This window comes from Coenobita brevimanus, chromosome 26 (genome assembly GCF_032717465.1).
Source record: "Coenobita brevimanus isolate Jiangsu-jjx chromosome 26, ASM3271746v2, whole genome shotgun sequence".
Lineage (NCBI taxonomy): Eukaryota > Metazoa > Arthropoda > Malacostraca > Decapoda > Coenobitidae > Coenobita > Coenobita brevimanus.
The window spans coordinates 40,933,925-40,947,188 of record NC_136979.1 but is presented as its reverse complement, the minus strand read 5'-3'; the positions used below and the strand labels follow the sequence as shown (position 1 = coordinate 40,947,188).

The window sequence follows — 13,264 nt, the reverse complement described above, 5'->3', positions numbered from 1 at the left end:
AATCCAATAGAACATGCTTCCATTCACTCACCAATCAAACCCCCGGAGACCTGGCTCTATCTGATATGACAAAAACATTCACCACTTTCTGTAGCTTCACATAACTGTATCCAGCAGAGTAAATCCAGATGCTGTCACGTTAAAAAGGGGTGCCAAATCCCTTACCGTGCGATTCTCCTCACAATATTCATCCAGCCAGCTCAATCTCTTGTCAGTCCCCTAGCCTCACTGACTTCCAGACCTCTCTTCCTCACACACTCATCTACCATATCCCTTCATCTTCTCCTTGGCCTAAGTCACCTCTTCCTTCCTTCAAATTCACTCAGATATACTTTTTTCACCACTCTATTGTTATTCATTCTCTCCACATGACTATACCATCTCAGTACACTCCCTTCAAATCTGCTGTCCACAGACTTCCTCAATCCCCATCTTTCTCGAATCATATTATTTTGTATCCTGTGCACTCTCTGTACTCCATGTACATTCCTCAGTAGTCCCATTTCCACTGCTCTCATTCTTGACTTTTCATTTTCATGCCTATATATATATATATATATATATACTGTATATATATATATATATATATATATATATATATATATATATATATATATATATATATATTATATATATAATATTATATATATATATATATATAGTTTATATATATATATATATATATATATATATATATATATGTAATACCAGAATACAGTATGTATCAACTGAGCATATTACAGAATACAGTACAGTAATTATCAAAAGGCTGACTACATTACGCCTCAATGAGGCTTTTCATAAAGCACTAGATCAGTGGTCCTTCACCTTTATTGGTTGCAACCCATATTCTAGCAAAGAAACTCTGAAAACATGAACAGAAAAAAATATAATTCTGAACAAAATTTATCTGTTAAAAGTAAAAATAAATAAATAAATAAAAGTTCAACAGGAAAAAATTCATTTCTCTTTTATATTCACTCATTACTTTCAACCACAATGAAACCTTAAATACAATGGTATTTATATTTCACCCTTACTCAAGGCTTGTAATAACTATATCAGCAGTCTCAAGATCATCCACTTCTTTTTAGTGATGTTTTACCTACAGCATATGGGGCACTCAGACAAAGAAGAGATGCATGTGCCAAAAATAAAGCATTATAATCATCATCATTAACCTGCCTCTTTTTTGCAACCTGCAGGTTGGGTGAGGGACAGTAAAGATAGTGCCGTAAATCGACAAGCAAAAGTCAATTACAGTATTTCCCTGATTATCTGACATAACAGAGCCAAAGGCACCTCTGGATACGGATGAAATCCAGATACGGAGCAGTATCTTCTACTGTACCTATACCCTATCTATACCCAACCCACATATACAGTAACCCTTCTAACTGTGGCAGTGTTCTCCGGTCTTTCAGCTGTATTTAGACATCAAAACACACATGGGAATATAGAGTACAATGCTAGACATGAAGAAAACAATTCATAAACAATAAAAATCCACAAATACCCTATCTATATATACAGTACTTCTCCTAACTGTGGCAGTCTTCTTTGGTCTTTCAGCTATGTAGACATCAAAACACACATGGGAATATCCAATATAATGTTAGAGGAAAAAAAAAAAAAAAAAAAAAAAAAAAAAAAACAATGAAGACGACGGTTGCAACAAGAATTTTAACCCTCTCAGGAACCACAAGTTTTCAATAAGCTTATGGGACACCAACTAAGACGAGAACCCAGCTATGGCTGCTTCCATGTGCACAAAGAACATTTCCATGGCCAAATTTGCCCTTGGAAATTGGTTATATTGGTATAAATTGTATACCATCATCTTTGCTGGTGTTTGTAAGTTAAGCTAATTAAAAAAAAAAAAAAAAAAAAAAAAAAAAAAAAAAAATGATGAGTATAGGTACAGAAATGCAGTGAGAATAAACTTGTCCAGGAATAAAAATAACTTCAAAAATTCCCCAACATCCTAGCGCAAAATTCTGCCCACACCATGCAAGAGCTAAGCATTTGTTTAGCTGCAGAATATCACGAGCTATCTCATGGTAATTTCAGAATTTCAATACAACCAATAGTATTCGATTAAATCAACTAAAACTAAAAAAAAATGCTCATGGCGATGCAGGAAGGTAGGTGGTGGGAGGCCTTGCAGGCAGTGCACTAAGCAGGGGTTGGGGAGGGAGATATGCCTGGCAGTGCTGAGCATGGAGGGGGATGGAGAAGGGGTGGTGGGGAGGACTTTGACCATTTGGCGAGGAGGCAGACAGGGTTTTTTTTTTGCTCTGTTTGTGGGTTAGGGTCTGTATTACGTGCTCGCAGCTGGTACGTTCCCAGTGATCCGGGTGGCCGGGGGATTTTTACTGTCCAGTGAAGAGGAGGACAGCCATTTTTGCTTACCTGGTGGGTTAGGGTCTGTATTACTTGCGCGGCGGCCAGTATGTTTCAAGTGATCCGGGAAGCTAGGGGACTCTGACCATTTAGTCAAGAGGTGGACTGCCATTTACGCTCAGCTGGTGGGCTGCAGTCTATTACTCGTGCATGGCCAGACAGGCTGGCCTGCTGTCCAATCAATTTTTTTTAATTTGTAGGCTGGCCAACTGGCCATGTAGGAAATTTTATGTTCAGATACGGACAAAGAAATCCGGACATGGAAAAAATACAGCCAAGGCCTAACGTCCGGATATGGAGCATGTCCGGATAATCAAGTGATGACTGTAATGACGGAATCGATACCAGGAGGGAAAAAGTATCCAATAATCAAAATCGTATCAGAATTGGCCGAATAACGAACAGCTACTACACTCACAGACCACCTACATCAAGAAACCAAAGGCCTCAAAGTCATGGATCACCTAGACATGAGGCACAAAAATTCTTGCTGCAGCCTCCACAAACCCACAACATCCACTACACTACATGGCAGCACATCCACACACCAAGGAACAACAAAACAATACCCAGCACATGATATCATACACAAATACTGTCATCTTTCCCCCTCGCCCACCTCAGACTAGCTTCCAGAAGCATATCCAAATCACCCGACACTCCATTCAGTCACTCAAGACAACACACAGTCGCACGCACGGTCTCCCGATTATCCACCCTTCTGAATTCTATCTCTCTTGTGAGGACAGGGTCCACCTGGCCAAGCTGAGATGTGGGCATCATCCAGTACTCTTAAGTTACCAGACGGGGCTGAATGACTCCGTCGCTGATGCCTATCCAGAATGTAACTCAAGCACCCCATACTATTATGCACATAATGGAAGACTGCATTGCACACAATCACCTATGCCAACAACACAACATACATTCCTCAAGAGCTCTGTTGGAAAGCCCAGTCTTGGCCGTGGACTTCGTCAGGGACTCGGGGCTGTTCAGCCAGACTGCCTAGGGAACAACAACTACTACTACTACCACCACATTTATTGCAATGTGGGGGGGGGGGCTTTTCGCCCACTCTTTGTGATGAACTGACGGTCTTTGATCGAGGAAATTTGGATCTTGTGATATGTGAAGACACTATGTGACACTATGTGTTGACAAATAGTTAGGTAAGATAATTATGTGAGTTCAGTTCTTGTGAATTATTCAGTCATACAAATTATACTGCTTGGCTGACTTGTTTAGTATTCACGATTATTGCATTCGTGTGTATCTGAGAAGTGAGAAATATGCAATCACTCCGTGCTGACAACTTCTTTATAGCTTTTTTTCCTCTTTATTGTTGATGACTAATGGCTTTCAAAAATAGTTTCACTTTTTTTTTTTTTTTTTTTTTAAATGAGCGCCAAAAGTGATTCCTGGTGAAATATGCGCGATGCTGGGAGGCCATTATTCACACATTGTATAGGTTAAAAGTTTTTGCTTGATTGGTAATAAGGACTTTCAAGAGACTTAGTGGCAAGTCTTGGTGATTAAAATTTTTATGGGAAGTATTAGGGGGCAAAAGTAAACGGTTAGGTTAGGTCAGAATCCAGAATGCCCTGATGTGTCCAATCGGTGAGATCGTACGTCAACACACTGTCTCGAGTGTCTTAATGCAAACATATTTGTAATAATTTATCTTTAAATATATTTTTAATGAAAAATATGAGGCTCCTAGAACCTAACTCGCTATTTTACATGTAAAAATATTCACATTTTAGAGCAAAATTGATTTTGCATGAGGTTCTGCATAACCTATCTCGTGTTGTATGAAGACTCTACTGCATCGGCGATATATTGGTTTGGCAAATCATATCAGCAACAGCACTAAGCACAGAAAATTTTTTTCCAGGTTTTCTGCATACTACCTCATCCCACCTCCAGGTGGAAAAGAAAGAAAGAAAGAAAGAAAGAGAGAGAGAGAGAGAGAGAGAGACTGTAATGATGATGACAATTCAAATTTGGCACTTACATCTCTTCTCTGTCTAAGTGCTTCCTATGTTGTACTATATAATACAGTATAGTGCTGCTACTCTAGTTTTTGCTTCCAACCTAGTATGTGTGAAAAGTATGTACAGGGGAGTCTCTTTTATCCGAAAATCATGGGACTTTCAAAGTTTCGTTTAATCAATTTTTTCGGATAAAAGATACTGTAATAATGTGTAGGATACAAGGGAACAGTATTGTCTGGGCAACCTCCGCATTAACCACAAACTTGAGAAGTTTTTCTTTCTGTTTACGTATGTCATAGAGAGTGGTAGAACCAACACTGGATTCTTTCATTAACACACTTCTGTTTACACCACGTTCTATCTTGTTACATATTTCTATTTTCTGTTTCAGAGTAAACACAACTCTTTTCCTCTTATTTCCACCACCTTTAGGAGGTGGAAATAAGCTTTAGGAAGAGCCATCATGATAAATTTCACAGGATACGGTCCACAACTACACGAGACAGAGCAGGGCACAAATACAGTCAACGAATGGCAGGAACGGACTGAGGGGGCTGGCGCAACCAACGAATGCTCTAGTGACTATCGGAGCAACTGTTAGCTACCGCTAGTGGCGTGAAACAAGCCCACTGTGTTTGAATTTTTGGACAGATTTCAGATTTTTGCAGTTAATCGAGATGAGAATGTTTTAGTAAAACTTATGGATAATAGCACATTACGGTTAAAAGAATTTCAGACAGACGAGACTCCACTGTACATATAACCATACATCATCTCCTGCCAAGTAGTATGATTTATGACTGAATCATACTACAGCTTGGCAACCAGGGTAAGAATGGTGCCATCAAAAGTTAAGCACAGACAGCAGAGTATTGAGGGCTGTGTTCTACGTGGCTTTCAGGGGTTCATAACATCTCCTTGACAATCCACCCAGCACATTACACCTTAGTATCCTCTTGTATGTCAAAGATGCAAACTACATTAATATCAAAATATATTTAAAATACAAGAGTACATTAAGGTGTAATAAGAAAAATTAATCCCTAATGGAAGGGTGCTATGAAGCCTCCTTTGCCACTCAGATAAAGGTCTTAGGACTCCACTCACTGAAAGACAAGTATAACAGCAATGAAGAGAAAGCCTAATCTTTAATCTTCACATATCAGTATGTGATTATTCACAGTGCCACCATTAAACCTCTCTTTTTGGATACCTTTAATATTCAATTCCTGCTACTGCCAGAGAATTTCACTCAGCTCAGACAGAGTCATAGAAGTCTCAGAATGTTAAATTAGTGTGGATGAGCTGCAACCATGGAATCAGGAACCACTGTACTAGATCACTAATTGAAAATTTCCACAAAACACTTATGGCCTGGTGAGGATGTTGGAAACTTTGGATGACACAGAACAGAAACTAACTTTTTGCTAGAGTCCTTGTCCTTGGTCTTCCCTGACCTGGGAAAACAGAGAAAAATTACTACAAGGAAATACTTGTCCACACCAACAACAGTACTGACAAGCATAAAAATAAAACAAATACATATATGTAGGCAACACAAAGCAAAACTAATTCATTATCATCATCTTTACTCTGACCTTTTTTTCCCCACCTAAGGATGGGGTTAGGTAGGATCTAGAAAACAAGGGGAGAAATCATGAATGAGGGAGAACTACCGACAGCATGCCCAGTAAATAAATTCATTCACACATCATTCAAGCCCCTGGAAAGCTTAGTACATTTCACAAGTATTGCCATCTGCCAATTTTGAGGGGCAAGAGAACTTTCTTGATTGAAGCACCTTGCATGTGCCTGCCAAATAAAAGCAATCCATTGTTGGGAGGGGGGGATGTGCCAAACCTTTGTCATGCACTCCTTTGTACATAATTCATCCAACCAACTCAATCCACTGTTAGTTCCCTAGCCTCATTAACTTTCAGTTGCTCACACACTTATATACCACATCCATCTACCTTCTTCTTGGCCAATCCTGCCTCCCCCCATCTTTAAACTTGCTAGCTAATATCGTTTACTGTGTAATAATGGGTTTCAATTAAATGAATCTGATGTAATACTGCTCTCAGGTGTCTGCCCTTTCCTCTCCTCCACCCTTCCTTCCTGCCATCCCCTTCTGTTGTTCTTTCCTTCATTCTTTCCTCGCCCTTCTGCCTATGAGTGACTTTACACTCCTTCTTCTGTTTTTCTTTCCTTCATTCTTTCCTCTTCAATCTGCCTGTGAGTGCTTCTACACTGAGTGACACACCAAATGGTTTCCTGTACACCAGGAAACCATTTACTATGCTGGGTGGTAACTATATAACCAAATTTTGGCACCTGGTGGGTTAGTGGGTAATTACGGCGCTCTAATCAGATTGAGCCAGTGAAGGTTTATATCCAATGGGTGGCTGGGGTATATTGCTCACATAATGCCACTCAAGGATGAATGAGGCTGGTCACTCTCATCTTAAATGTCAGGACCAACTTGCCTAGCCCTGGGCTCCTACACTTCTCATGGGGCAACGTATGAGTGGATGATGGATGGATTTGCAAATAATAATAATAATAATCGTTGTCACCATCATCATCATCATCATCATTAACTGCAGCAGCAGCAGCAGCAGCAACAGCAACTCACCCCAAATTACCAACTATGAGATGAAGTGAAACAAACCCACAAAGAATAAGAAGCATAAAAGCTGAACTCTCAAAATACATGCCCACTTTAATCTACTTATCCATCTATTGCCAGACACCTTTATCCCATAAAGAGTGACCACAAACAAATGGCCACCATGTCGCCCTGTCGTCTGCCATTTCACCATCCTTCCCCCAGCTCACACCCCCTCTCTCATATACCTCTCCAATCCCTCCCTCCATCTCATCCTCGGCATCCCCCTCCCCCCTCCACCTAACTCACATACACTCTCCTCATTAGTCAATGTATTTCTCCTAATGCTTTCTATCACATCCACACCACAACGCTCCTTCACTTCTTCATTTGTCAGTCTGTCTCCCCATGTAACTCCACATGCTTCGCTCAAATAACTAATTTCCACTGCTCTCACTCTTGACTTGTGTTTTCCAACGAGGTCCAAGCTTCACTTCCACACATTAGTGTTGGTATCACAATACTATCATGCAGCGACTTTTTTACTTCCATGCTCACTTCCCTATTTCTTATCATTGCTTTCAATGAATCAGCAACCTTTCTTCCTTGCAGTACCCTTTCAAGCACTTCAACTTCCAAACTTCCATTCTTACTCATCACACTGTCCAAGTACTTAAATACACTCACATTTTCCATTTTGTCATCATCCAACCTCATTGTCCAATCAGTGACTTCATTGTTCTCGAAGACCACACCTTTACTCTTCCCTACATTCACCTTTAGATTCCGTTTCTTAAACACACTCCCAATCTCATTCACCAAGCCTTGCAGTTCCCCTTTGTCTTCACTTAATACAGTATTATCTGCAAACAACAGCACAGGAAGTTTCCAAAACACTGCCCTCACTCATTGGGGATGCTCCAACATCCACTGCCCTACCTTGTATCTCTTTTATAACCCCATCCATATATAGACTGAACAACCATGGAGATATGACACATCTGATTCAATCCAACATTCAGACAAAAAAACTCACTCAGTTCTCTATCCACATGTGCTGCAGTTTTAGCACCCTCATACATACTCTTCACAGCATGCAACAACTTCCCATTTACTCCATATATTCTCAATACTTTCCACATTCCATGTCAATCTACCAGCCATATGCTTCCACCAAATCCATGAAGGCCACATAGAACTTCTTTCCCTTCTCTAGAAACTTTTCCACTAAAGACCTAAGGATGAATATCTGATCTACACAACCTCTCCCTTCCTAAACCCTCCCTGCTCAGCTCCAACTATATCCTCTGTTATTTCCCTGACTCCGTCAGTATGTCTCCTACCATATACTTTTCCTATAGTAATCATAATATACAATTCATATTATTGAAATGAAAATAATATCACTGCCATTATCATCATCGTCATCAGACAAATTCCCTTTCACACTGGGAAGGGGCATACTGTACGGCATATTCTAGGTAGCACAGAAAGTTTCATTGCACCTCTTCCCTAGTGATTTATTTCCCTACTACACCTTAACCTTTTCTTGCATGTTATTTACATCACTTAATACCGACACAGCTTGTATCAATAACAAATAATACCAAAATGTAATGTGCAGAGTTAGCTGCATAGGAAACATGTTATGAAATCTCAAAAGCCACTCAGAATATGATAAATAATGCAAGGGACTTTGATCTTGTTAGACATAAATCAGAAAAATGAAGACAGAGAAAAACTCTTCATCACTCCTATGCCACAGGAGGTATAACAATGCCTGTTACAAAAGTACTGTGCAACTAGGGCAAGAGGACATCTTCTAGGTGGCATAAGAGACTCTGCTGCACATCATCCATGGTGGTATATTTTGCATGCTACACCATAACATTCGCTTACATATTATGGACCAAAAAGAAACCGAACTTTTTAAATAGCACTCCAACAAGCTGGCCTAGCATGATCACGACTGAAGCACTGTGTAGATGCGACTCTGAGCTCTAGTCTAACACTAGCTGCATCATGCCATATCACTTGGTCACCAGCATCTATGTACTTGAAAGAACGTGTGTATAGTGAAGTTGGCAAATTTGATGCAAGTTGAACAATGAAGGATCTCGAAGAGCAACGTGTTTGTGTGAAATTCTGCTTCATTCATCATCATCATTCAGGCCACCTTTCCCACCCTAGGGCAGGGTGAAGAGTAGCAACATCCAGACAGCCTAAGCTTGCCTCATTCAATGGGCCACGCTTCCATTCACTCATCATTCAAGCCCTCGAAATCCTGGCTCCATCAGATTGGCCAAAACTTTTTTACCACGTTCTGTAGTTTCACATATACCTATCTGATAGAACCAATCCAAAGGCTGTCATGTTAAAAAGGGGTGCCAAATTCCTGGTTATGCATTTCTCCTCACAACATTCATCCAGCCAGCTTAATCTCTTGACACTCCTTTAGCCTCACCAACTTCCAGACACACGCTCATCAACCACATCCCTCCACCTTCTTTATGGCCCCTCTCGCCTCCTCCCTCCAAATTTGCTCAGATATACCTTTTTCACTACTTCATTGTCATTCATTCTCTCCACATGACCATACCATCTCAGTACACTCTCTTCAATTCTGGTGTCCACAAACTTCCTCACTCCACATCTTTCATGAATTACATTATTTTATAACCTATCCACTCTCCATACACCACATACATTCCTCAGCGGTCCCACCTCCATTGCTCTTACTCTTGACTTTTCATTTTCATGCCACACCATGGTCTCACATCTGTATGTTAAAGCTGGCACTAACACTCCAACATGTAAGCCTCACACAACTGCAACACTCAAGCCTCCGTTTCTTATCAAGGCCTTCATACCACTAGCTTCTTTCCTTCCTTGTGTCACTCTACTTTCGACTTCGTTTGCACATTTTCCTCGCTTTTCTTTCCATTTTTTTGCACGTTTTCCTCTTCTTTCTATCACTGTACCCAGGTATTTGACCTCTCTCACCAATTCCAGTCTCACTCCATTGTCTGTAACATTATACTGGGAGTCACCTTCTCTCTCAATAACCATCACTTCACTATCTAACCATCTATCTACTGCCAGACGCCTCAATCCCGTTTGGGGTGGCCACAAACAAATCGCCTCCAAGTCGCCCTGTCCCCCATCATTTCACTGCCCTGCTCCCAACTCACACACCCCTCTCTCATATACCTCTCCACCCCATCCCTCCATCTCATCCTCGGCCTCCCCCTCCCTCTACCCCCCTCCACCTCACTCACATACACTCTTTTCGTCAGTCTTTCACCCTCCATCCTCTCCACATGGCCAAATCACCTCAGTGTGTTCCTCATAACGCTTCCTATCACATCCACATCCACACCACAACACTCCTTTATATCCTCATTCATCAGCCTGTCTCTCCATGTGACTCCACAGGCTCCTCTTAAATAACTCATTTCCACTGCTCTCACTCTTGACTTGTGTCCTTCCAGCAACATCCAAGCTTAACTTCCATACGTTAGAGTTGGTATCACAATACTGTCATGTAGTAACTTTTTCACTTCCATGCTCACTTCCCTGTTTCTTATCACTGCTTTCAAAGAACCAGCAACCTTTCTTCCCTGCTGTACCCTTTCAAGCACTTCACCCTCCAAACCTCCATCCTTACTCATCACATTACCCAAGTACCTAAACGTACTCACATTTTCCAATTCCTCACCATCCAACCTCGCTGTCCATTCACTGACTTCACCTCTCTCAAAGACCATCACTTTACTCTTCCCTACATTCACCTTTAGATTCCGTTTCTTACACACTCTCCCAGACTCATCCACCAAGCCTTGAAGCTCCCCTTCGTCTTCACTCAACAACACAGTATAATCTGCAAACAACAGTACAGGGAGTTTCCAAACACTATCCTCTCTCACCAGAGCCACTCCAACATCCACTACCCTACCTTGTACGGTACCTCTTTTATTACCCCATCCATGTACAGATTGAACAACCATGGCGACATGACACATCCGTTTCAACCCAACTTTCAAAGAGAAAAATTCACTTAGTTCACCATACACACGCACTGCAGCCTTTGCACCATCGTACATACTCTTCACAGCATTCAACAACTTCCCATCTACTCCATATATTCTTAATACTTTCCACAATCCTTGTCTATCCACCTTGTCATATGCTTTCTCCAAATCCATGAAAGCCGCATACAACTTCTTTCCCTTCTCTAGAAACTTTTCCACTAAAGATCTAAGAATGAATATCTGATCTACACAACCTCTTCCCTTCCTAAAGTCTCCCTGTTCTTCTTCAACTAATTTCTCTGTTCTTTCTCTAACTCTGTCAATAAGTATCATACCACATACTTTTCCTATTATACTAAGAAGACAAATGCCCCTATGATTACCACACACTTCTTTTTCCCCTTTTCCTTTGTACAAGGGAATAATTATACCTAACTTCCAATCCTCCGGGACTCTACCTTCCTCCCAGGCCAATCTGCACATCTTCCACATCCATTCTACTACTATCTCTCCCCCATGCTTCAGCATTTCACCACACACTCCATCAATTCCTGGGGCTTTCCCCGATTTAACTTTCTTCATTGCTTCCACAACTTCTATCCTACTGATTTCTTCCAGTCTTCCCACCTCCCTCCTTCTCCCAGCCATTCCCCAGCCACTTATACTCGCATTACTTCCATCCTCTATGTTCAACAATTCCTTGAAGTGTCCTCTCCATCTGCTCACTTTTTCTCCCTTCTCCACTAGTAATCTACCATATTTATCTTTCATTCCCCTGCTAACTTCACTTCCACCCTGTCTTACTCTTTTTGCCTCTTTCCAGAACATTTTCTTACAGTCCCTCCACTTTACACTCAAATTCCTTCCAAATTCCTCATCCACTCTCTTCTTACTCTCTCTTACTAATCTTTTCACCTCTCTCTTCACTCATTTCTACATTTACTGTCAAGGCACGACATTCACAGACATCTACAAAACTTTGTACTAGTCGACCAAACTCTTGTCCTGTATTTGCAAGTTAGCACCGCATCATCAGCATACAACAAATTGAGATATTCTATCCATCACCATTCACTACTAATGCTATCCCTGCTCGTGTTTATATTTCTCTCATCACCCCATCCGTATATACATCGAACAACCATGGGGACATCACACAACCTTTTACAGAGACTTTTCAATGTTCCAACAGGCTTATAGAGAGGACTGTTTGAGCCATGTGCAATATCACAAGCAGTTCCATGGACTGGGAAGAACATCCACTGATGGTGATCACAAATCTGAATAGCCTTCCACATCAGCAGGCAATGGTCACGCTGAGAAAGTATGTGCTGCAATTCAAGAATATGAAGCTTCTGAAGAAGTAAACATCTGTAAAAGTTTGTGCTACATGATTTTAACTGAAGATTCATCATGTTGCTGTAAAATTTGTGCCATGTCTGCTGACAGAGGAGCAAAAAGGGAACCATGTAACAGAAGGTCAGGAGCTGTCTGAGGGCTCAAAGGCTGATGAAAACTTTCTGAAAGAAGTCATAACAGGCGATGAAATGTGGGTGCACGACTACAAAATCGAAATAAAAAAGTAGTAGTCATGTGGGTTTCAACATCGTCACTGCGACCAAAAATAGCACATCAGAGTTACTCAAATGTGAAGGTGATGTTAAGCATCTTTTTTTTTATTGGGTGTCATTCATCATGAGATTGTTTCAATTGGTAAGACAGTCAAAAAAGGGTATATATTACTCGGACATCCTGAAGCACCTGAGAGATGCAGTGAGAAGGAGGAGGCCTGAAATATGGACAAACAAACCCTGAAAGCTGCATCATGACAATGCACCTGCTCAGGCATCTCTCCTTATCCGAGACATTTTGGCGATGCATGAGGCAACTATCCCCCCCTCCCCTGCAGCCACCCTACTCTCCTGATGTGGCCCTTGCAAACTCCCCCCTCTAACCCAAGCTGAAATCCACCTTGAAAGGTCACTAATTTCAGGCAAAAGAAGAGACAGAAGAAAATTCACCAAGTGCACTGAACACACATTCACTCAAGCACATGTACCTCAACGACTAAATGACGTGGCGTGATGCCACTAGTGTTTGACTACAGCTGAAAGTCGCCGACACAGTACTCCCATTGCAATCAAGCTATGCTGGCTAGTTGGTGCACTATTTTAAAAGTTTGGTTTCATTTGGGACAGAACTCATACGTCATTTTAATATCGACACAG

The 13,264-nt window shown here is 41.1% G+C and overlaps 1 protein-coding gene across 3 annotated transcripts in view; it reads right to left on the bottom strand.

Annotated features, from left to right (window-relative positions):
* Srp54 (splicing regulatory protein 54) overlaps positions 1 to 13,264 on the bottom strand; it is a 130,142-nt gene that overhangs the window by 32,909 nt on the left and 83,969 nt on the right. For 2 of the 3 annotated variants that reach the window (XR_013896317.1, XM_080268072.1), the window contains exon 11: positions 5,819 to 5,854. The exons of the other annotated variant lie outside the window; for it this stretch is intronic. Coding sequence is in view for 1 of the 2 variants with exons in the window: in XM_080268072.1 (XP_080124198.1) it covers positions 5,819 to 5,854 (36 nt within the window). In the remaining variant the exon portion in view is untranslated. The remainder of the gene's footprint in view (positions 1 to 5,818; positions 5,855 to 13,264) is intronic. 3 annotated transcript variants of the gene reach the window in all.